At 48.6% G+C, this 24,368-nt stretch overlaps 2 protein-coding genes across 4 annotated transcripts in view; both read left to right on the top strand.

Moving 5' to 3' along the window:
- The window catches only part of KDM3B (lysine demethylase 3B), a 58,860-nt gene extending 47,199 nt beyond the window's left edge, over nt 1-11,661 (top strand). For both annotated transcript variants that reach the window (XM_018050325.1, XM_018050326.1), the window contains 9 exons: nt 573-839; nt 1,637-1,808; nt 2,210-2,300; nt 2,440-2,570; nt 2,977-3,096; nt 7,334-7,473; nt 7,735-7,911; nt 8,374-8,508; nt 10,234-11,661. In XM_018050325.1, the coding sequence (XP_017905814.1) occupies nt 573-839; nt 1,637-1,808; nt 2,210-2,300; nt 2,440-2,570; nt 2,977-3,096; nt 7,334-7,473; nt 7,735-7,911; nt 8,374-8,508; nt 10,234-10,314 (1,314 nt within the window). In that variant the 3' untranslated portion in view covers nt 10,315-11,661. The remainder of the gene's footprint in view (nt 1-572; nt 840-1,636; nt 1,809-2,209; nt 2,301-2,439; nt 2,571-2,976; nt 3,097-7,333; nt 7,474-7,734; nt 7,912-8,373; nt 8,509-10,233) is intronic.
- Nucleotides 11,737-19,397, top strand: REEP2 (receptor accessory protein 2). Of its 2 annotated transcripts, XM_018050328.1 has the most exons (8): nt 13,289-13,531; nt 15,285-15,357; nt 15,647-15,723; nt 16,910-17,030; nt 17,234-17,347; nt 17,701-17,848; nt 17,942-18,072; nt 18,158-19,397. In XM_018050328.1, exons 1-8 carry the CDS (start codon nt 13,500-13,502, stop codon nt 18,224-18,226), a joined length of 765 nt encoding a protein of 254 aa, XP_017905817.1. In that variant the 5' UTR covers nt 13,289-13,499; the 3' UTR covers nt 18,227-19,397. The 2 variants fall into 2 exon arrangements, with proteins under 2 accessions (XP_017905816.1, XP_017905817.1); XM_018050327.1 differs by lacking the exon at nt 15,285-15,357 and having other exon boundaries at nt 11,737-13,531.

Here is a 24,368-nt window from a genome sequence, read left to right as displayed (position 1 = left end):
AGTCACTGTCTTGGTAAGTCACCTCAGTTACTTAACTGAAGTATTATATCCCTTGAACATGCTGGCCAAAGAAAAATGTATAACCCTCAAAGTAAATGATCTTTCTTTTTCAGCTATAGCATTTTGTGATCCCTGACGTCTACGTGCATATACTTAAAATGGGCCTCAATGCCAAAGATATTTCTTTTTTTTTTTCGGCTGTACCATGCAGCATGTGGAATCTTCCCTGACCAGGGATTGAACTTATGCCCCCTCATTGGGAGCACAGAATCTTAACCACTGGACTATCAGGGAAGTCCCCAGAGATATTTCTTAGGTCTCAAATCTCTTGCAATAGAGGGGATCTTTCTGTACTTTGCTTTCAGAAATAAAAAGCAGAATATGAAGGCTAGGAAAATGTAAGATACTGACTTAATAGATTCCCCTTCCAACCACAAAAGACTTCATAATAACTTTTATGAAATTGAATCAGGTAGATCAGAACTCCATGTGAATAAAACTGTGAGACTGTTTTTTAATACTCTACTGATGGTGCCTTAGTCATACTAACCTGATGGATTTGTGTCTGGCAGGGAGTGAAGAACAAGGCCAGCCTACCGAACTTCCTTGACCACATCATTGCCTCAGTGGTAGAAAATAAGAAAACCTCAGATGCTGCAAAGCGGGCCTGTAACTTGACTGATACCCAAAAGGAAGTGAAGGAGATGGTGATGGGGTTAAATGTGCTGGACCCCCATACCTCTCATTCCTGGCTCTGTGATGGAAGACTTTTGTGTCTTCATGACCCCAGCAACAAAAACAATTGGAAGATCTTCCGGGAGTGTTGGAAGCAAGGCCAGGTAAGCAAGAATAAGCAGATCCCAGGGTCGGCTGTCTACCTGTCCACCCATCAAAGCTAGCAGGATAGTTTCAGTCCTCTCTGGGAGATACTCTGCCAAGGAGATTTAGATATACAGTAAGTTTGTTGTAGACAGCCTTGCTACTTTGAGTTTTCTTTGATTTTTAAAAATCGAAAGATTTGTAAAATACACTATGGGTCTTTTTTCTTTCTCAGCTGTGTAGCTCTGTGTTCTTAAAAGCACAGTTGAAATTCCTGTGAGGTTGTGATCTGGCATTAATGACACCTTTAGAGGAAAATCCTTAAGTGAGATATGGTGTGAGGCGAGAGTTGATAGAAGTGGGCGGTACTTTTCTAGGTAAATGTTTCAAGACCATACAAGTCTGTGTGATAATGTGATAACACTTCCCGAGTTTTATACATTAGCAGGTGTGAGGAAGAAGGAGTTTATAGAATTGTCTAGATAGTTTTTCATTTGAGATGTGAGGAAGTATTCTGAGTTGCATTTGTTAGCTTTTCATCCTCTCACCTCAAATTAGTGGTATATACCAGGGCAATAGAAGTGATTTCTCTGGAATGCACCCCCACCTCCACCCTGTGAGAATCAAATATAGTAACAGAATAGAAGTGTTTTCATTTTCTGTAGCTGACATGTTGATCCATGGATTCTGAAACTGGGAGGGATCAATAAGTCATCATGGAGAAGATGTTGTCCTCAGGAAACCCTCCTATTCAATCCTTAGCCCCGAGTTAAGTGTTTCCTACATGGCTCTGATTAAGATACTTTTGTTTCCACAGCCAGTGCTGGTTTCAGGGGTACATAAAAAGCTCAAGTCTGAACTCTGGAAGCCAGAAGCCTTTAGCCAGGAATTTGGAGACCAGGATGTGGACTTGGTGAACTGCAGGAACTGTGCTATAATTTCCGATGTGAAAGTTCGGGATTTCTGGGATGGCTTCGAGATTATATGCAGTAAGTAGCTTTGCTATCTGGTTCTATAAAAGCAGACTAGAAAGTAAACATCTATATGCCCAGCCCCTAAAATAGCAAATTACTGATATATCCTCTTAGTGGGAGAAACAGTCTATCATGGTGGCAACCAGGTAGCTCTCATGGCAATCGCATGGCTCCCAGACCTTACCTGAACTTAAGCACTTGATCACATGGGCTGTGTGGGGCACTTTCACTTTGAGATGGAAGAACTCACCATGGTTTTTCTGTGGGTGAGGAAAACAAAGCCCACATAATCCATTATAGAGGTTTGCAAACTAAAAAAAAAAAAGAGGGTTTAGTCTTCTAAACCTTTTAGTCACTGGAGAATCAGGAAATAGCCAACACAGCAGATGTTTGTAGGAGTGCTTTCTGTCTTCCAGAGCGATTAAGGTCAGAAGATGGGCAGCCAATGGTGCTCAAACTCAAGGACTGGCCTCCTGGGGAAGATTTTCGAGACATGATGCCAACAAGGTTAGTGAACTACAGTAAGTCATCTTGAGAGACTTGTGCTTTGCTGAAGCCATCACAAAGTAATCACAGAAAAGTGAGCTCCACCTCTTTGCCTTTTTCCCCTGTAACAACCTAAGTCATCTCTCATGTTCTTCTGTAGGTTTGAAGATCTGATGGAGAACCTTCCTCTGCCAGAATATACCAAGCGAGATGGCAGGCTCAATCTGGCCTCCAGGCTACCCAGCTATTTTGTAAGGCCCGATCTGGGCCCCAAGATGTACAATGCCTACGGTATGAGGGAGAGGCCATAACTGATCTTTTTGGACACTTTTGTTTCCATTTTACCTGAAGAGGGAGATCTGTAATAAGTCTCCTGTGTAGAGATGATAGAGAGCAGAGTAACAGGTGCTGAAGAAGCTGATAGTATCCAGGATAGTTTTGAATGTTTGCTTTTATCTTTGATTTACAGTCCATAAATCTTACATTACAGCATTAGAAAGTTTCCTCTCAAAGACTCCATCCAAGGAATTTCCATGACAATCCAGTGGTTAAGATTACATGCTTTCACTGCATAGGGCATGGGTTCAATCCCTGGTCAGGGAAAGATCCGGCATGCCACGCCACTCAGCCAAAAATGAAAAAAATAATAATACAGAATATTGCCATTTCACCTTGTATATCTTCCTTTAACCTTCAGGCTTGATAACAGCAGAAGACAGAAGAGTTGGCACAACAAATCTTCACTTAGATGTGTCTGATGCAGTTAATGTGATGGTGTATGTTGGGATCCCCATCGGGGAGGGTGCTCATGATGAAGGTAAGATTCCTAGAACTCAGTGCTTCAGGAGGGTGAGGTTTAGCCTCAGAAGTAAAATGGGATGTCTTTCTCCTCAGTCAGGGCCAGTTGCTTTTTCTTAAGTCTCCACCAGACATGACGCGTCGTAGGCGCACAAAGGAGTGATTGTAGCAGAGAAGAGTGGTACTAGTGTGTCATCAACCAGAGTTATTCTCCTTTTGGGAATGCTGCCCCTTAACACTGAGTGTATAGTATCACAAAGAGGAAAAAGAAGAAACGTCAAACTGGCCTACTTCATCCAGCAGCCAGTTCAGCTGTGGGGTAACAGATGATAAAGCCAGGTCATTTGCACAGAAATGAAGCCTAAAAGCGATACTCTGCTGAATTTGCACTCTCTGCTATCTTGGTGTAAAATTAATATGTGTTAATTATGGAGGCTTCAGAAAACAAAATTTTAAAGAAGAAAATAACTCAAAATCTCAAAGTTAAAAGATAATCAGTGTCATTACTTTGGTAATATTTTTGCCACACCTGTAGATCTTTTCATTATGTTGTCTTTTAAAGGGTTATAATAGATAAGGATTAGAAGCCAAGCCTCTTACCTTGGCAGAGAAGCTTTACTCTTCATCGCCTTAAATCCATAGAATCCTAGAGTTTGAAGAGGTCTTGAGAAAGTATACAGTCCATCTACATACAGTAGGAAATAATGTGCAATTTGAACATAAGATATGGCTACACAGTTTGAACAGGAAATATGTTTTTTTAAAAAACTGTACTTCCAAAAAATGCTGCTGCTGCTGCTAAGTAGCTTCAGTCGTGTCTGACTCTGTGCAACCCCAGAGATGGCAGCCCACCAGGCTCCCCCATCCCTGGGATTCTCCAGGCAAGAACACTGGAGTGGGTTGCCATTTCCTTCTCCAATGCATGAAAGTGAAAAGTGAAAGTGAAGTCGCTCAGTCATGTCTAGCTCCTAGCGACCCTATGGACTACAGCCTACCAGGCTCCTCTGTCCATAGGATTTGCCAGGCAAGAGTACTGGAGTGGGTTGCCATTGCCTCTCTATCAAAAGTATGGAAGATTAGGGTCACTTCCCATGTGTAGGAAGCTTAGACTTCAATGTGACTGTTGATTCTTTTTCCCGAGAGATAGAGGATGTTGTTGTTCAGTCTCTAAGTCATGTTTAACTCTTTGCGACCCCCTAGACTACAGCACATCACGCTTTCCTGTCCATCACCATCTCCTGGAATTTGCTCAAACTCATGTCTGTTGAGTCAGTGATACTATCTTAACTATCTCATCTCTGCTGCCCCCTTCTCCTTTTGCCTTCAGTCTTTCCCACCATCAGGGTCTTTTCCAGTGAGTCAGCTCTTCCCATCACATGGCCAAAGTATTGAAGTTTCAGCTTCAGCATCAGTCCTTCCATTGAGTATTCAGAGTTGATTTCCTTTAGGACTGACTGGTTTGTTCTCTGTGCTGTCCAAGAGACTTTCAGAAATCTCCACCACCACAATTTGAAAGCGTCAGTTCTTTGGTGCTCAGCCTTCTTTATGGTTTAACTCTCACATCCGTACATGACTACTGAAAAAGCCATAGCTATATGGACTTTTGTCAGCAAAGTGATGTCTCTGCTTTTTAATATTCTGTCTAGGTTTGTCAATAGCTTTTCTTCCAAGGAGCAAGCATCTTTTAATTTCATGGCAGCAACCACCATCCACAGTGATTTTGGAGCCCAAGAAAATAAAATCGGTCACTGTTTCCACTTTTTCCCCCATCTATTTGCCGTGAAGTGAGGGACCAGAACCATTCAACTTCCGCTTCTTCAGCATTACTGGTCAGGGCATACACTTGGATTACTGTGATACTGAATAGATTCAAGGGGTTATATCTGATAGAGTGCCTGAAGAACTGTGGACGGAGGTTCATGACATTGTACAGAAGGTGGTGATTGATCAAGACCATCCCCAAGAAAAAGAAATTTAAAAAGGCAAAATGGTTGTCTGAGGAGGCCTTACAAATAGCTGAGAAAACAAGAGAAGCAAAAGGGAAAGGAGAAAAGAAAGATACACCCATTTGAATGCTGAGTTCCAAAGAAGAGCAAGGAGAGATAAAGCTTTTCTCAGTGATCAGTGCAAAGAAATAGACGAAAACAATATAATGGGAAAGACTAGAGATCTCTTCAAGAAAACTAGAGATACCAAGGGAACATTTCATGAAAAGATGGGCACCATAAAGGACAGAAATGGTCTGGACCTAACAGAAGCAGAAGATATTAAGAAGAGGTTGCAAGAATACACAGAAGAACTATACAAAAATGATCTTCATGGCCCAGATAATCGTGATTGTGTGATCACTCACCTAGAGCCAGACATCCTGGAATGCGAAGTCAAGTGGGCCTTGGGAAGCATCACTACGAACAAAGCTAGTGGAGGTGATAGAATTCCAGTTGAGCTATTTCAGATCCTAAAAGTTGATGTGAAAGTGCTGCACTCAATATGCCAGCAAATTTGGAAAACTCAGTGGCCACAGGACTGGAAAAGGTCAGTTTTCAGTCCACTCTCAAAGAAAGGCAATGCCAAAGAATGCTCAAGCTACTGCACAATTGAATTCATCTCACACGGTAGTAAAGTAATGCTCAAAATTCTCCAAGCCAGTCTTCAACAGTACATGAACCGTGAACTTCCAAATGTTCAAGCTGGATTTAGAAAAGGCAGAGGAACCAGAGATCAAATTGCCAACACATTGGATCACTGAAAAAGCAAGAGAGTTCCAGAAAAACATCTACTTCTGCTTTATTGACTATGATAAAGCCTTTGACTGTGTGGATCACAACAAACTGTAGGAAATTCTTCAAGAGATGGGAATACTAGACCACCTTACCTGCCTCCTGAGAAATCTGTATGCAGGTCAAGAAGCAACAGTTAGAACTGGACATGGAACAACAGACTGGTTCCAAATTGAGAAAGGAGTACGTCAAGGCTATATATTGTCACCCCGCTTATTTAATTTATATGCAGAGTACATCATGAGAAATGCTGGACTGGACGAAGCACAAGCTGGAATCAAGATTGCTGGGAGAAATATCAATAACCTCAGATATGCAGGTGACACCACCCTTATGGCAGAAAGCAAAGAAGAACTAAAGAGCCTCTTGATGAAAGTGAAAGAGTGAAAAAGTTGGCTTAAAGCTCAACATTCAGAAAACTAAGATCATGGCACCCAGTCCTATTACTTCATGGCAAATAGATGGGGAAACAGTGGAAAAGAGAGACTTTATTTTGGGGGGCTTCAGAATCACTACAGATGGTGACTGCAGCCATGAAATTAAAAGACACTTGCTCCTTGGAAGAAAAGCTAAGACCAATCTAAGCAGCATATTAAAAAGCCTAGAGTTTACTTTGCCAACAAAGGTCCATCTGGTTGAAGCTATGGTTTTTCCAGCAGTCATATATGGATGTGAGAGTCAGGCTATAAAGAAAGCTGAGTGCCGAAGAACTGATGCTTTTGAACTGTGGTGTTGGAGAAGACTCTTGAGAGTCCCTTGGACTGCAAGGAGATCCAACCAGTCCTTCCTAAAGAAAATCAGTCCTGAATATTCATTGGAGGAACTGATGCTAAAACTGAAACTCCAATACTTTGGCCACCTGATGCAAAGAACTGATTCATTTGAAAAGACCCTGATGCTGGGAAAGACTGAGGGCAGGAGAAGGGGACGACAGAGGATGAGATGGTTGGATGGCATCACCGACTCAATGAGTAAACTCCAGGAGTTGGTGATGGACAGGGAAGCCCGGCATGCTGCAGTCTATGCGGTTGCAGAGAGTTGGACACGACTGAGCTACTGAACTGAAGTGAAGTGAGGGATCAGATGCCATGATCTTAGTTTTTTGAATGTTTAAGTTTCAAGCCAGCTCTTTCTCCTCTTTCACCATCATTAAGAGGCTCTTCAGTTCCTCTTTACTTTCTGCCATTAGAGTGGTATCATCTGCATATATCTGAAGTTGTTTATATATCTCCTGGCAATCTTGATTCTAGCTTGTGATTCATCCAGCCCGGCATTTCACATGATGTACTCTGCATATAAGTTAAATAAGCAGGGTGACAACATATAGCCTTGACATACTCCTTTCCCAATTTTAAACCAGTCCGATATTCCAGATGAAGAATAAGAGAGACTAAACTTGTTTGAATTGGACATTTTGCTTCACTAAGAGGTACTGAAGTGGCTGCTTACATTGAAATATCATTTTGCTTTTTTCAGAGGTTCTCAAAACAATTGACGAGGGAGATGCTGATGAGGTGACAAAGCAAAGGATTCATGATGGAAAGGAGAAACCCGGTGCTTTGTGGCATATCTATGCAGCCAAGGATGCAGAGAAGATCCGGGAGCTGCTCCGAAAGGTATGTCCCTGAGTGGGCTCCCAGATCACAGATTAAAGGTCTGGGGATGCTAAGACAGTCTAACTAGGGTTTCTCATGTAGAGTCCCTTGGCATTAAAGACCTGCGTCCTTTGTTACAATGCCCCATAGGGCTGAATCCTCACTTAGAGGATATTAAATAAAGTAGGTATTACTGCAGCAAGCTGGATTTATCCTGTTAATAATCTTTATGTGTTTATTGATTTTTCCATCTTTGGGTTTTGATCGTGGTTTCATGATCAGGTTGGAGAAGAGCAAGGCCAAGAGAATCCCCCTGATCATGATCCAATTCATGACCAAAGTTGGTACTTGGACCAGACCCTACGTAAGCGGCTCTATGAGGAGTATGGTGTGCAAGGCTGGGCCATTGTCCAGTTCCTGGGAGATGCTGTCTTCATACCTGCTGGAGCCCCACACCAGGTATGTCCCAACTTGTGGGTGGGGCTCCGCAGTTCCCATAGTTTCCTTATTTCTGAGTTTGTTGCTAATCTGGCAGTAGATATAAAAGTGTGGGTTAGACCAATTGCTCTTAAACTGCAACTTATTTTTGGCATTTTCATTTTCTTCCATGTAATTTTAAATGCTCATTTAAAGAAGAAAGTGAGTCTCAGTTCAATCCCCTTTTCAATCCCTTCATTCTGGCTTCCCCAGAAAGTAGCCTACTGTTAACAGTTTGGTATATATTTTTCCATATCCTACTTTTGCACAACTAGTAACATTTTCATTTATAAATTTATACTTACAGTCTTTCTGCATTTGTTGTCGTTATAAACATGGGGTATCAGAAGTGTTTCTCCAGTGTCTTTGTGAACTACATGGTGAACAGTTCCCACAGGTTACTGACTCTGGCGCCTGGTGTCTGCCTCTGCCTTTCCTCTCCAGGTGCACAATCTATACAGTTGCATAAAAGTCGCAGAAGACTTCGTGTCTCCAGAACACGTAAAGCACTGTTTTCGCCTGACGCAGGAATTCAGGCATCTCTCTAACACTCACACAAACCATGAGGATAAACTGCAGGTAAAGAACTCCTCCTCCACTCCAGCCCTGTCTTATCTCCTTGTAGGCCACATACACAGGAGGCGCACACTGCTTTCTGAGGCCATTATCTGGGCAGGATAACTGCAGAGAGCTGACTCAGGGACCCATGTCTGGGGTGTGAGGAGTCCTCCCTCAGGAAGTGTTTAATCAGTCCTCTTCAGGTTTGCTTTTAGAGAATATTCATCTTTTAACCTCATCACTTCCAATGTGGCAGTCTTCTCTGTCTCTGCCCCTGGAAGATACAGTGTTTCAATGTTAGTAACTACACTAGACTGACTTCCCCAGTCAGGTGAGAAAAGCACTGTGGCAGTATGTTCTAAACCTGTTTCCACAAAACCGCCTCTCCCAGCAAATTTCTGTGCAAACTCAATTCCTTAGAGCCCTGCTAGGGACTGTAATCCATGTCCCTAAGAGTAGATCTATCTAAACTGGAGAATCAGATTAGGTTTTCCTCTGTTCAGAAATGGATTGGAACTTTAAAGGCAAAATTTCATTTTTAATATACCTGGATGCTTAGTAACATAAAAAAAAAAGATAAGAAAGCAAGATTCCCCAGGCAGAGGTTTAGCATCCAAACAGGCATTCTTCCAGCCTCTCACTTAAGGCCTATTTTCCTGCGTCATGCCTGTGACTCAGGTGTGTCAGTGACCCATGAGGTTGGATATTTTTCTTGGTTGTTGGTAGATTGATAGATGACATTTCTATTATAGATAGAATGCAAGTGTTCAGGCATATATATTTTATACCACCCTCTGTTCGGTCTCTACTTGTCACATATCACTTCCCAGTCCTCTGTTACTGCTTTATTTTTTCCTGTAGTTTTCACCATCTAACATACTATGTATCTTTTGTTTGTTTCTATCCCTACTAGAACATAAGCTGTTTAAGCTCCATGAAGGCAGGGGTGTTGCTGTTTTAGTTCACTGCTTTTCCCTAGGACATGTCTGACACATAGTTGGTACTCAGTAAACATTTGTTGAATTAATACAAAAAATGTAATAGAAAATAGCAAGGGGGCTCATGTGGCCATCATTCAGCTTAAGAGATAAAACAACATATTCATACCATATATACAATGTATTTGTATACAACAACTACATTGTTGAAGCCTCCATGTACCCTTTCCCACTCCATCTCCCCAGAAATAATCATCATGTTGATTTAAAACTGTCTTTATCCTGTTCACTCTATTTTAATAACTTTTACTTCATACATTATATGTGTTCCTTTTCGACAAATTAGAAAGTATAGGCACGAAAGGGAAAAATACCCAATAAATCCTACCTGCCCACAGTTTTTAGTCCATTCTTATTAGTTATAGGACCTTAATGTAAGATTCTTAACCATGGAACCTCAGTTCTTATCTGTAAAATGGGGATTATAATAGAATCTACTTCATAGGATTATGGTAAGGATTAAATGAAAGTCCACATAAAGAGCTTAGCAATAGTGCCCAGCACATACATACACATAGAGGATGGTGATTATATAGCCTTTCAAATGATGGATCATTCTTTTTTGAATGTAGAGTGTATATTCTGTGTGATTTGTCAATCATCTTTTGGTGTCGGTTAGGGGAGCGCGCAGTCCTGGTTGAGGGCTTTCCGCACTCATCAGTAGGCTTTTAGTCGTTGCCGGTTATTTTCGTTTGCAGAACACAGTCTGTGGCTGCCATGAACTAACGGTGCTGATTGCTCTCTCCAGGTGAAGAACATCATTTATCATGCAGTGAAAGATGCTGTTGGCACCCTCAAGGCACATGAATCCAAGCTGGCAAGATCGTAGGCATGGAGAAATTTCAAACTCCCCTGTGAAGCAGGTCTTTCACTCACAACACATACAGGGAACGACAGGGTTCTCTGCTGGAGCAGAGGTCCTTCACTTGGAGCCAGTGTGGTCAGTATTACAAACTCTCCAGCCACTCTTTTCTACGCTGCCTCAACACTGAAGGTTGACACAGGAAAGTCGCACTGTTCACACACACAGTTTCAGACTCCAAGCCGAGGGTGCCACATCCCTATCCTGTGGCCTTTTGGGACTTCAGATTGCCTGAACATCGCTGGGCTGTCCTGCACATTCTCATGATTTGAGATTTGTGGAAACCAGGAATGTGGGCACACCTTTCTTTTTTTTTTTCTCTTGTGCCTAGTTAAGTGGGAATGTGTTTGGAGGTAGGGGGAAATCACATACCTGGTACATATAGGGGCTAATTGTTTAAACACACCTGGTGGAAGCCTGATGGTGTCTCTAAACATGACCTCTGACACAGCCCATCCCAGGAGCCGGGTGAAGCCATTCCCCACCATCTCTCTCCCATGAACACTGAAGTCTTGAAGGACCCAGGGAGAATCCACTGCTTTTCCCAAGAGGCTCCAGGATTAGGAAACGTGTGTATTTAGTGAAAAATAGGTTTGTAGTGAAATAGTTACTATTTCATGAAAGTAGATATTTTTAGAACTTTTGAAATACCACAGTTGTTTTCCTGGATTATGAGGAAAGGCACATTACATTTAGTCTTCCTTCGAGAAAACTCTTTGAAGAAATAAGATTTTTAGAAATCAACTGCCCATTATAGCACAAAAATCAGCCAAAGCAGAATTTAAAAGAATTGGCTTTTTAGGGTTCTTTTAATTTCACCCCCCTCCCATCTCAGCCCTATCTTGAGGGAACAGCCATCTTGAGAAAGAACTTTGTTGTGTCTGAGCTGTGGTGTGTTCCATGCATACACACACTGGTGACTCCAGGAACCATTTCCACCTATTACCAGCGTTCCCTTGGGACTTCTCTTATAGTTCCAAATTCAAAGGAAAGTTTGCTTTCCTACATGAGGCTTTTTGTTTTGGGAGTTTTTTTGTCCAGAAATATTTTCAGCAAAACTTTCCAACTCAGTGGAGTTTTATTAAGAATTTATTTGAAAATGATGGAATTCATTGGCCCAGAGATACATTGGAAAGTGTATCTTCCCAGCTGTACTGTAGTGCCCTGCAGGCTTGTTTATATGTTCACAGTTACTTTTTTTTTTAAATAAAAGTCATTTACTGTAGAATACTTTTAATTTCACTTTCTGTATTTTAATTTTGTTGAAGGGCTGATTGGGATTTCCATGTTCTTATTAAAAATCTAACAAATCTGTTCATAGTGGACTAACTTCTTCCTGTGCCAGTTGTTCTAAAAAGCAGGGCCAGGTTGAGGGTGGGGTTGGAGTTGGAGGATAGTTCATTTTCATATCATCATTACATTGTTGCATCCAATTATTACTCTTTGCTTCCTGAATTTGTGCCCAGTTGGGTGAGGGATGTGCCAGGTCATTGTGGTTTGAGGGCTTAGGGACAAACAGGAATGTGCTACATGAGCTAGAGGGTAGGAGCAAACATGGGCTTTCCATAGTTTCTACCCTATGGGAAAGGTGGGTTCCTACCTTCCAGAAGCAGCCTGAGGCGAAGGGCCATGGAGAGTGGCCTGAGCCAGGTTTTGGGCAATCAGTGACAAAGTTCCTCAGAACAAGAGGCCTGGCTGCCCGCATAGGAAATTGAAGTGGCTTGAAGGGTGAGGACAGACTGTGTTCCAATTAGAAAAGGCCTTTCGAAGAGGAAGTTGTAAAGAATAGCAAGAGGGGTCATCAGAGGCTGCTTCCTTGGATCCTGTTGGAAAAACATCTTCCAAAGTGTTTGAGCCTGGAAATACAATTATCAGGGTGGAAATAGACCATTGTGTGTGGTTCAAGGATACTGAGTTTGAATAGCACCATAACTGAAATACAGAGTTCTGAGCATGTCCTTTAAGCCTGGATGGGCACGGGCTGGTGCTGTGATCATCAGAGGATTATACCTCAACATAAAGAATGCAGAAGCTTTGAAATGGGACGGGAAAGGAAAGCAGTGGGGGAAGGGAGGTTGCAGAGGTTGCTGGAGCTTTGTTGCTTTGGTGAAAATCAGGAGGCAGGCTAGCCTACATTCTGGATATAAATGTCTTCAGAATTAGGGCAGCCATTGCCACCAGTGCTTGCTGATGGGAATGGAACTGGAGCCCCTTATTCATCGCCTCCCTGGACCCCAGGCCTCTCTACCAGCCTCTCTTTACAAAGAGGGTGATTCCCCTGCCCCAGGGTATCCTTGAGAGCACAGGGCCCTCTTCCTCTACAAAACTTAAGAACTGATAACGTTAAAGCAAATCAGATTGGGAATGGGGTTAGGTCCTTTTACAACTTCAGTGAGTGGTGATGGAGGGGTGGACATGCCTCTATGCCTTTGACCGCAGGACTTCCTGGGTGGGTGTCTTGACGGTCAGCGATAGGGGAGAAGAGTTTGATAGCAGTTGGAAGAAGTAGCAAATTCAGTACATTTCCTAAGTTCCTGTCTTAGCAGCATGACTTAGTGGTTCTGTGACCCGAGGCAAATTATTGAACCTCCCTGAAGCTTCCCATTTTCTTATCTTCAAAATGATCATTATAACATCTGTCTTATGGGATGGTCACTGAAATAACGCATGTGAAGCTCTTAGCACAGGGCCTGGCACACAATAAGCGCTCAGTCAGTCATTATCCCTCTTAGGATATTTAAGTCTTTCAGCCTGTTGTGATCAGCGCAGGAAGAGGGCTAGGATGTCCTGGTGGAACCATGAAGGCCTCTGAGGACCTCAATCCTGGGTTTGGAACCAAGAAAGGTGAACAAGCCATTGGAGGAAGGCAGGTCAAAGGCGCATGCCCAGCGACAGCAGGTGCAGGGGGGCGCGCCGCTGCCGCCGCTGCGGCCTCCCCTTTAAGAGCCGCCGCCGCCCACGGCCCGCCGCTGCGGCAGGGACCTCCCCTTTAACGGCGGCGGCTCGGCGCTCCGCGGCCCCCGCGGCGGCTGCTGCTGCGGGTGCTGCTGCTACTGCGGCTCCTGCTGCTGCCGCCGCTCGGCCTCCAGCCGCTACATCCTCGGCCAGGGCCGGCTTCCCGCCCCGCGCCCCGCGCCCCGCCCGGCCCCGCCATGGTGTCCTGGATCATCTCTCGCCTGGTGGTGTGAGTGCGGCGGCGGGGCGCGGCCGGTTGGGAGGGGGATGGGGGCTAGGGGTGGCGGGTGAGGGGTATGGAAGCCTGGGATGGACCAGTCCGTGGCTTCGTACAGCAGAATCACCTAAAGGCACATCATCCCTATTTGGGGTCCCCAGAGACGAGGAGGTGAGGGATCCGGAGGAGGGGGAAATGTTCGAAGAGCAAGGCAGGCCTGGCTTCCCACCCCTTTTATTTTTAATTTCCCTGTTTCTGCGCCCTCCCTCATCCCTGGGGGTGCTAGGCAGCATGGCTTGATTTATGAGGTGAGGCGGCTTGTCCCCTCCCCAACGTAGCAGAGCTGCCCGGAGGAGCCCCTCAGACCTGGGCTCTCATCTCCCAGCGGGAGAACTGACGGAAGAGCCAGGGGAACAAGGCAGGGCCTCCTCATTCCATAGCTTAGGGCCATGGCAGCCTTGGCTTCCCCGAAGGGCCCCACTTCTCCTCCCTCTTCCACTGTCTGTCAGGAGACTGGGGGTGAGGGCACATGCTCTGAAGGCCCCCCAGGGAGGACGGAGAGCAGAGATGCTTGGACTACAAAGTGTGGGAGGTACCTGGGAGAGGATATGTGTGTTCAGCCTGGGATTGTGAGAGCCGTGGAGGGAAGGGTGTTAGATGGCCTTCATCCCAGGCTGCCAGTTCTGTCCCTCCCAGCTCCCCCAGGCTCCAGGAGGGTGCCCTCTCCCACAACTGTGGACTTTGTCCTTGAGGATTCCACCCCCGACTCCATCTCTGAAGTATCCTGCCTCAGTGAGGCAAGTCCATGGGGAACAGGCAGTATCCACACGTTGTCAAGAGGCTGGGCCTGGCAGGAACTCTGCATGGCTTCAGTTAACCTCCCCCAGCTCAAGGACCCTGCTGCTCAACCTCCACCTTGGGGCACTGACGCCCCAGAATCCCCTCCCTGCTATCATGTTCTTCTGTTCTGGCTTCCTCTAGACCCACCAGAGTCTCCTTCCCTTCCCACCTGAGGGAACCCAGGGCCCTCATACCTCCATGTGGCCTTCACAGTGGCTGCTCCTGTTGTGTGAATGAGCTCCCCGAGTGGCATCGGTCCTCTCCTTGCCTCGCCTGTGTCCTGTATGTGGTTTCTGGTGGGAACAGCACAGACTCTGCTATAGCCAGGATCTCTAGCCCAGCACTTTCCGGAGCCTACACAAAAGTGTTTACATCGGGAAATAAACCACTTTGCCCTTCAGGGCCTCCTGCCCCCGTGCCCTCTGCTCCTCAGGTCCCCAGGGCTACAGCGGTACTTCTGACTGCCAGGTACCCTGTTAGGTGGTGTCACTGGCCCTACGACGGGCAGGTAGAGGGTAAGGGCCAATGGGTGAGAAAGTGCGTGATGTCTGGAGAAGGACGACAGCCTTGAGGCAGTGACCTGACCCCCACCCCATGATATGGTTATGCACAAATGAGGTTCAGGGCCAGATAAGCCACATCAGACCCTCTGGCCTCTAGGTCTTTCTGTCAGGGGCTGGAGAAGAACTGAACAAGAAAGGGTTCAGGGGCATCACCCTAGCTGGCTAGGGCCTCCATGCTTGTGTGTCACCTCAGGCTTGCCTGCTTTGACCTTAACCCCTGACCTGAGTTCATCAGTCAGCTGATGTGGTACCCTGGAGTTCTGTCCATTCTCCCCTTACCTATCTAGGGACTGATGCAGAGATGGGAGGGAGAGGCCACTGCTTTTGGCCAAGGGGCCCAGTAACCATGCCTGCCTCCCTAGGCTCATCTTTGGCACCCTGTACCCAGCCTACTCTTCCTACAAGGCCGTGAAGACAAAAAACGTGAAGGAATATGTGAGTGTGTGACCCTTCATCTCCCACCCAACTTACGTGGCAGAGATCAGGGAGGACAGTGAGTCACATGACAGACGGGGATGACTGTATACTAATGCTGTCAGCACTAATGAGACCTGGTTCAGGGGAGGCTCCCGTGTATTCCCTTTCCCCAGCCCTGGTGTGATACACAGACAAAGTCGGGGCCCTCTGTGCCCCCTGCACAGTGCCTCCAGCAGGTTGGCAAGTAGAGGTGGGGTCCAGGGTGTTTCCCCAAGGCCCCACCTAACACCGCCCTCTGTACCTTTAGGTGAAATGGATGATGTACTGGATCGTCTTTGCCTTCTTCACCACTGCCGAGACACTCACAGATATCGTGCTCTCCTGGTGAGGTCCAGCAACCCCCGCCTCCCTGCACCTCAGAGGCCAGGGCTTCTGACTTCTACACAGCCAGCCCACCTAGGGTGGCATCTCCCCAACAGTCCCATGGGGTCCTGGGTGTTCCCTCCTCTCAGCCGCCATCCAGTCCTGGCTTGATTGAGCAAAACAAGAACAGACATAACTCTCACCTTTCTTTTGGCAGCCAAAGCAGCACAATAGAATTCAGGACACCTGTTTCTGCCAGACTTACAGTGACTTTGGGCAGGTCACAGTTTTCTCGGCCTCAGTTTCCCTATTTGTAAAACAGGCATATGAGTTGATCTCGTGAACATTGGATTGTATTTCAAAGCTTGTATTTCAAAGGCTTTTTCTAGGCACTATTAGACTATGTATATGCACTCTTGAGGACACGGAATTGTCTAACCATCTGTATATTCACAGCAGGCGCTCAAAAATGTTTACTAAATGAGCAAATGCCTCTTGGAAGAGAGGACAAACATAGCACAGTACACTGGAAGTCAAAAGAGTTTTACTGAGAGGTAGAGGACAAAAAATCCTTGCGTTCGTAGATTTCAAGGGCCTTTGAGAAAAAACCGTTTGAGCAGAGAAAGTTGAATGGGGTCAAATTAGGAAAGAGTAATGGGTTAAAAATTGAGAACAGGTGAGTGCAGGTGCCTCTTAATGCAAGCAAAGGAGTGAGCTTTGATGAGGGCTTTGTGAGGATAGAAGAGACCTGAAGGAGTGTGTGGCCTGAGAAGGAGCCATGAGAATAGAGAACAGTCCTTAAAAAGCAGAGGCCGTGTCACGGCAGCAAGGGATAGATCCAGAGCGCAGCTGGAGAAGCCTGACGTCTTCGTGGGAGGAAGAGCAGGAAGGAAGGGAGTGAGGACCCAAGAATGCACCTGGAAGGTTAGGGAGCTCGCCTTGGTGTTGACCCCAGGACAGAGGAGTGGGTGCTCTTCTGTCAGAGAGAAGAGGGTGATAGAGCCACCGCTGCTGGGAATTCCTGCTGGGGTCACTTTTCACCTTGCTACTGGGGGTCTCAGCTGAGCCTCCCCTTGACTAGTCTCCTAAGCCACACGGGGACCTTAGTGCACTAAGGGGTTGGGGGCCAGCCAGGGTCCTGCAGTGGGTCCATATGCCTCCTGACTTCCTGCCCCAGGCTCTGCCCTTACCTGTCTCCCACCCACAGGTTCCCCTTCTACTTTGAGCTCAAGATCGCCTTTGTGATATGGCTGCTGTCCCCTTATACCAAAGGCTCCAGTGTGCTCTACCGCAAGTTCGTGCACCCAACCCTGTCCAACAAAGAGAAGGTCTGTTGGAACAAGGGGCGCTTGCTTCCCACCTATCCCAGGTCTAGGCAGCCCAGAGCCTGCAGCCACATGCATTCGTGGCTCTCCCTGTGTGTGATCTGGGAGGGCCCTGCCCCCTGGGGCCAGCAGTGCCAGGTGTGAACAAGGGCAAAGCAGGGTAGGACCCACCCTCACCTCTTCCTCCTTCCCCTCCAACCCCTCAGGAGATCGACGAGTACATCACACAGGCCCGAGACAAGAGCTATGAGACCATGATGAGGGTGGGCAAGAGGGGCCTGAATCTGGCCGCCAATGCCGCAGTCACGGCTGCTGCCAAGGTGAGATGGGGGCAGACCCGTCTCCCAGGCCCCAGCTTGCTCATTTCATCCCCTGGCCAGTCCCCTTTGCATCCACATTCTTGGGGCGGTGAAGGTTTGGGGCTTGTGCAGCTTGGGGTTCCCATCCTGCCTTTAACATCCCCCTGCTAAAGGACTTCCACTCGGCTGGCCACAGTTTCCTCACCCATCCAAAGGGAACACGTGGCCCCAGCCTGTTAGAGCCACTGTGGGATGGGGTGAGGACACCATGGGGAGAACGCTGAGTCCAGTGGCTGCCCAGTGCCCCGTGGTGACCTCTCTCTCCACCCCACCCCTTCTCCTCTGGTCCTCCCGGTGTGTGGTGGTGACCCCAGGGCCAGGGGGTGCTATCAGAGAAGCTCCGAAGCTTCAGCATGCAGGACTTGACCCTGATCCGGGACGAGGATGCGCTGCCCCTGCAGGGGCCCGACGGCCGCCTCAGAGCCAGCCCCAGCAGCCTCCTGGACACCATTGAAGACCTGGGTACAGTCCGGGCCCAGGGCGGGCACGGGGGAGGGCAAGGAGGCTGAGTAGGAGAGAGACCAGACACCTGCTCTACTTTGCTCCCCAAACCAGGAGATGACCCCACCCTGAGCGTAAGGTCAGGCACCAACCAGGCAGATCCCCGGACAGAGATCTCTGAGGATGACATGGGAGACAAGGCCCCTAAGAGGGTCAAACCCATCAAAAAAGTGCCCAAAGCTGAGGTGAGAGCCAGGCCAGAGCTTGGGGAACTGGGAAGGGCTTGTGGCTCCAGGCAGAGCTCTCTGTCTCTGTCTCTTCCTTCCACAGCCACCGGCTTCCAAGACGCTGAAGACCCGGCCCAAGAAGAAGACCTCCGCAGGGGGTGACTCAGCTTGAGGCCCCAGCCCCCTCCCCGCAGGCTGCAGAATCCCAGCTCCACACTGTGCCAGCAGCCCTCAGCCTCAGGCCCCGGGGCCTCTCAGATGGCTGTTTCCGGTGCCTCCCAGTGGCCATTCCCCTGGAAGGGCTTGGGAAAGAGAAGGGAGGCCGTGCTGTGGGGGGCCGAGGGTAGAGGCTGGACCCAGGAGCTGAGGATGGAGCCACTCGAGGAGGTGCGGGCCCCCCAGAGCCCAAATGCTACTCTCCCCACTCCAGCCCTGACCCCGCCCACCCAGTGCCTTGCTGAAGACCATGGCCATCCTCTTGTCCTAACACACGACCCCACTGCTCTCCCCAAGTCAGGGTGGGCGGCCAGTCACAGCCCAGATTGACTGGAGCCTGAAGGCCCAGCAGAGAAAGAGAAAGTGGGGAGGCCTCAGAGAACCTGGGCTCTGGGCCTGCAGGTGTGAATGGAGGACAGGGGCTCAGTGGTGGTTAAGTGACCAGGAACCAGGCCAGAGCTGCAGTTGGGGGTGTTGGGTAGGGCTGTGAGCTACCTGTGCCCGCTGAAAAGAGGTGGGGCTCCAGGTGTGTGCGTGTGTGTGAAAGAGAAAATGTGTGTGTGTGTGTGTATGTATTTTTCTGGGTCTAGAGCTGGGGGCTTTTGAGTAAAGGACTTTCCCTCCAGCAGTAACCTTCCCCCACCCAACCCAGCTGCCCTTTCCCCCCTTGGCCCTCCTGCCTACTCTCTGAGCCTCAGAGGACCCCAGCCCATGAGAGAGTAGGGCTCCAAGGGGCCTCTCACGCGCTCCTCTACCCTTGATCCCCTCCTCTTTGGCCTCCTCCCATTCCTGCCCCAGGATGGGGCTCCATCCCCTCTGGGCCCTCAGTAGAGCCCCCTGCTGAGCCGATTTCTTTTCTCCTCTCCTGGGGGCCCATCTTCCTTCCCCGTAAGGCCCTCTTCCTGTGCCAAGCAGACTAGGCCCCCTGTAACAGACCCCTGTCAGAGCCCAGCCTTTGCCCTACACTTGGCCCCAGCTTCTGCCGTGGCTTCCTTCCGTCAGGGCTCGGAGGAGTGTGTAAAGAAGAAAAAGGTATTAGGAGCCAGGGGGCTCCAGATCCGTGGGAAGAGGGTGCCCAATGGACCTTTGGCACTGGATGAGCCAATAAACCAAATTCTGGCACCTCATTTGTTTTAGCTTGTGTGCTTTGTTCTTTGTCTACCAGTCCACAGGTGAGAAGGACTTCAAGTGAGAAGCCAGGGCTCAGCTGTGGGATGGAGTGAAGAAGTCAAACTGTGAACTCAGGAGATCTGATCTCCAAGAGACAGGCTTGAGGTAGTTCCATCTGGGAAGATGGCTTGGAGGTTCAATATAGAGCCAGGGGGCTGGAAAGAGCCAGGACTTACGAAGGGCAAGGGACCACCCCCAGAGGTGTCTTGTCCCTCAGAATCCTACCCACAGACCCCTCCCCATTCTGGCACCTCAGAAAGTGCCAGGGTGTAAGTTCTAGGGGCAAAGATCATGATGAGGCTCCAGGAAAAAGAATGGGACAGTGGGGGCTCCTGGCAGAGCCTGGGGATTGGATCGCTGTGGCCTAGAAAGGCCAAAAAACATTGGAGAGGGACAGTGAGCCAGACACTGAAGGGAGGACCTAGGTGGGATGAAGGGAGGGACGGAGGTGTGGAACCAGCCTCATGGTTCACGTCTGACCCTGGGGACAAACAAGACAGGCAGGGACCCAAAGGCCAGAGCCAGTGAGGCATGCCCATGCGGCCTGTGGAAGGAGGGCTGGAGCCCTGAGCTGCTGGGCTGGGGTAGAGGAGAGGAGGGAGGCTGCAGCGCCTGGGGTCAAGTTCTGGGGAGGTGGAGCCTAGGTCACCAGGGGCACCAGGAGAGGGGAAAGTATGGCAGAGACAGCATCAGAAGAGACAGGGAAAAGAGCAGAGAGGGAAGGGGGAAGAGAGGGAAGAAGGAGGAAGGCTGAAAGAACCTAGAGAAACAGCAGCTCAGCCTTACGGAAGGAAAATGGAGGAAGCAGAGCTGGGGATGGGGTGGGGGTGTGAGTGGAGACCTAGCTCCAGGCCCTGGACCCCAGGATTGGCAAAACATCCCTACACCAGGCTTTCCTCTCCCTTCCCTGGCATCACAGGGGCATGTCCTTCTGCCAAACTTGAGCCGGCTGGCCAAGAAGCTCCTGAACTGAGGTGCTCTTGGAGAGCGGGGGCAGGGGGAGGGAGGCGTGTGAGATGCCCTTTTCATCTTTAATTCTCCAGTCAATAGCTCTCTGAGCGGCATTCCTTTCACCATTGCCCTCTGGGCAATTTGGCCCCTTTCTCTATCAGAAAGGAGAGGAAGTGTCAGAGTAGAAATCAGGTAAGAGACTCGCTTGTTCTAGAAAGATCTCCAGAGAATAAGTTGCTTGTGTCTCCTGCTAGCAGCTACCATATGGCCAGGAAAGCAGGTTAGGCCTCTCTAACCTAAATCCCATTTGCTGCATTTCACACATATACACACACACACACAACTCACACTCAGATTACACACTTCCATCCACAGTGACCAGTGGCCAAGGAGGTCACTGTCAGATTCCACATCTCCAGGCTTTCCCTGCACATCTGGGTTTCCCTGTGTCAACAGAAGATGCTCAGATTTCCAAGTTCACTGGTCTGTTGCCATGGAAACATTGTCTTCTAGACCTCCACACAGGGTCTGACCCCTGTGGTGCTGGGGAGAAGAGGAGAGATGGAGGGTGACAAACAGAATGGAGGTAGGAGGCTGGTGAAACACATCTGGGTCTACATGACCCCTTGCTGTCTTATTCCCTGGGGTCACCTGCCCTCTCCCCTCCACCTTAGTAGATCTCTCTAGGCCAGGGGAGTGGGGAAGGGAAGTCATAACAGATGTCTGGCAGGAGCTATGTGGAAGGTGCTTGATAATTGCCTGGAAACCCACTGGGCATTGAGAGAGATTAGCTTTGAAGTAGGGGCTGAGGTTTGGCCCTGTGTCCCACGCCCAAACCATGTTGGGGACACTGGGCAGCCCTCCAGGCCTGAGGTCCCTGGCTAAAACGGTCCTCAGGCATGAAGCGGTTTCATCCTGCTTCTCCTCCCTTCCTTGTGTGTGCCCCACACTAGGAGAACCTGCTTAAAATGTGATTTCCAGGCTATGACGTCAGAGGAAAGCCAGCAGCTCCAGCCTATGCCAGCTCTTCCTTGATCAGCAGAGCTGAGCCTAGCCTTGTTCACCCTGGAGGAAAGGAGGTTAGGTAGAGGAGAGGGGTCTCTGGGGGCCTCTAGTCCTCATATATGTGGCATTCAGAATAATAGGGAGAGACTATTCCCAGGCCAAAGTTCTGGCTTCCCCATTGCCTTAAATACCAGCGAGTATGTGATTATCTCCGTCACAGATTCCCCCTAACCCCAGTTTTCCCCTCTCTAAGCTGGGTCAGGCCTGCATAAAGGAGGAGGGCACCTTAAGTCTTAGAGCCCTTTGGGTTCTGCCTGAGAGCTTGTCAGCAAATCCAGGCTGGAGGCAGTGATAGGTGAGCAGGATGCCTGCAAAGAGGAAAAAGCCCACTAGGTGGCGCAGCTCACCCCCAGTGTGGGATTCCCTGGCCCTTGCCTTTCCTGCACCAGTCAGTGGGCTTTTAAAGTCCGCTGAGCAGGATGCTTTATACCGCAGTTCCTGGAGTTGCAGGTTCATGAAGAAAGCATCCTTGTGGGTGGATAGGCAGATATGAATTCTCAATCACTTTCCAACCCCAGTTTGTGTGCAGAGGAGATAGTCAGACCCAGCAAGCAGGTACTCCCTTTGGGGAAGGATGAGGCACCTCCTGGGAGCAAGGAAATTGCCAAGCTGACCCTAGGAGGGTCATACAGCCCAAAGAACCCAACTTGGGCTTCTAAAATATTGTCAAGAGAGGGACAATTTGGGCGAGCGAGAGGGACACTCACCTAGATGCAGGGTTCCCTGGAGCTGACTCCCTTATGGCCACAGTGGCAGTTCCAGGTTGCCCCTAGGTTTCCCGTCCCCTGCCCCTTCCCTTATTTTCATCATGGGTACTGTAGAGCTGAAAAAGGAGACAAAGACCCTAATCTTCAGACCCTGGAACCTCAAGGTATTTTTTCCAGCAGCCAAGGCTGACTCCTGAATGACCTACCTTTGCCTGACCTCTTTCCCAAACTGACCCCAGCAGCCCTGCACACCTAATGAATTACTCTCTTCTTTTGTCCCAGCCAGATGAGTGATCAATAAGTAATGCTGCCTGAAATATTAATGGCAAGTTTTACACCAGCATCCCTTAGCCGTGCCTGTCATTGGGGAACTTGAGAGTTGACAGAGAAATGCATGGCCCCCAAAGAGCTCCTTTATTCCTCTTTTCTTTGCCAAGATTTCGACCTGTCCCCATCTCCACCAGATCATGATTCATTGCCATTAGGTGAGAAGAGGACGGGTCCCCCAGAGACCAACTCAGGCAGCTTCCGGAGGAGGATGGGGTAAGCTAAACCAAGCAGCGACCCTTCTTGATTCCTTTGTCTCCTCTGATGCAAGTGAGATCCCATTTCCTCTGTTCCATGTCCAGCTTCCTGAGTGGCAACTCAGAAGGAGACCTGGGGCTTCCCTCCTCTCTCTGCTTCAACTATTTTAGAGACTGAGCAGAAGGGACTCATGCGCTCCCAGACTTCTGGCCCTGGCATTCTCTTCTGGCTTTCTTCTCCCTGGAAGAAGAGGAGGAAGTGGAAGCTCTTAGCCCTCTTGAGCCCACCTGGCGGGCTTCCCAGGGCGGGGCGGGGGGCCAGCCACCCTCCTTCGGGGAAATCAGGCCCACCCAAATCTTCGAACACGCAGTGCCCTCTGCTCACGTGCTCTTTGTCTCCTGCTTCGCTTGGTGTTGTCTTGCGTGTTCTTCAAGTCTCAGCTTAGATGTGACACCTCACCTGGTCCAGGCCCCTGTGGCCTTCTCTTTCGTGTTCTCTTCCCTGGCAGCACATATCACCCTGTTTCATCATTGCCCATGTGTCCCCACTAGACTGAAAGCCCGGGCATAGGCGATGGGCCTACCTGGTTCACCACTGTTTCCCCAGCATCTAGTACAGGGCATGGCACACTCTAATAATTCAGCACATTTTTCTGGAATGTACGAATGACATCTCTGCAGCATTCTTCCTCTCCCAAAAAAACACCAGCCTTCTATCCTCAGCATCTCTTTGCAGAGCTGTTTGCCTGCACCTGAGGATGGGTGTCTGCACTAAACAGCAGCTGCCCAGACCACCTACCCTTGCCCTGGCCGCCTGGCATGTGCTCATGCTCGCTTGCTTTGCCCTTCTCTCTCTCACACACAGATGGGAGTCAGCTTTCCAGCCACATTCACTTCTCACTTTAATTCAAAAGCTAAATTGGGAAGAAGAGCAGCTTCACACTCCCAATTTAGCCTGGGAGAGAAAAAGGGAGACAGTCTGGATGTTGCCAGGGAAAGGAGAACATTGGGTCTGGGATGGGTAGTGGTGGCAAACGTACCCAGAACCCAACAGAAAGCCATGAAACCCCCACCCAGCTACTAAAAATAAGTCATCCAGAGGTATGACTCCAGAGTGATCCCTGTGAAGCCTCTTTCCTGCGATGGTGCAGCCATTCTGGGCACTACCCCAGCCTAGGGATGGGATTAGAGGTGGTGGAAGAGATTCAGGTTATCGGAACTATCCATAGGCGGAGATGCTGCTGCTTAGGTCTGTGGTAGTAGGAAACCAGAAAGTCCTTCTTAAATCTAACTTTAATCTATTTGGTAACTGCTGAGAGGCCGGAGAAGGTAATGGCACCCCACTCCAGTACTCTTACCTGGAAAATCCTGTGGACAGAGGAGCCTGGTAGGCTGTAGTCCATGGGTTCGCTAGCAGTTGGACACGACTGAGTGACTTCACTTTCACTTTTCACTTTCATGCATTGGAGAAGGAAATGGCAACCCACTCCATTGTTCTTGCCTGGAGAATTCCAGAGACGGTGGAGCCTGGTGGGCTGCCGTCTATGGGGTCGCACAGAGTCGGACACGACTGAAGCAACTTAGCAGCAGCAGCAGCAGCAGAGAGGCCTGATGAATGAAAACAGAATCCATAAACAGATAGTTGCTCATTAATATTCACAGCAGCATTATTCACAATAGT

This window comes from Capra hircus, chromosome 7 (genome assembly GCF_001704415.2).
Source record: "Capra hircus breed San Clemente chromosome 7, ASM170441v1, whole genome shotgun sequence".
Classification (NCBI taxonomy): Eukaryota; Metazoa; Chordata; class Mammalia; order Artiodactyla; family Bovidae; genus Capra; species Capra hircus.
Note: the sequence above shows the minus strand (reverse complement) of the source record. Positions and strands in the feature narration are given on the sequence as shown.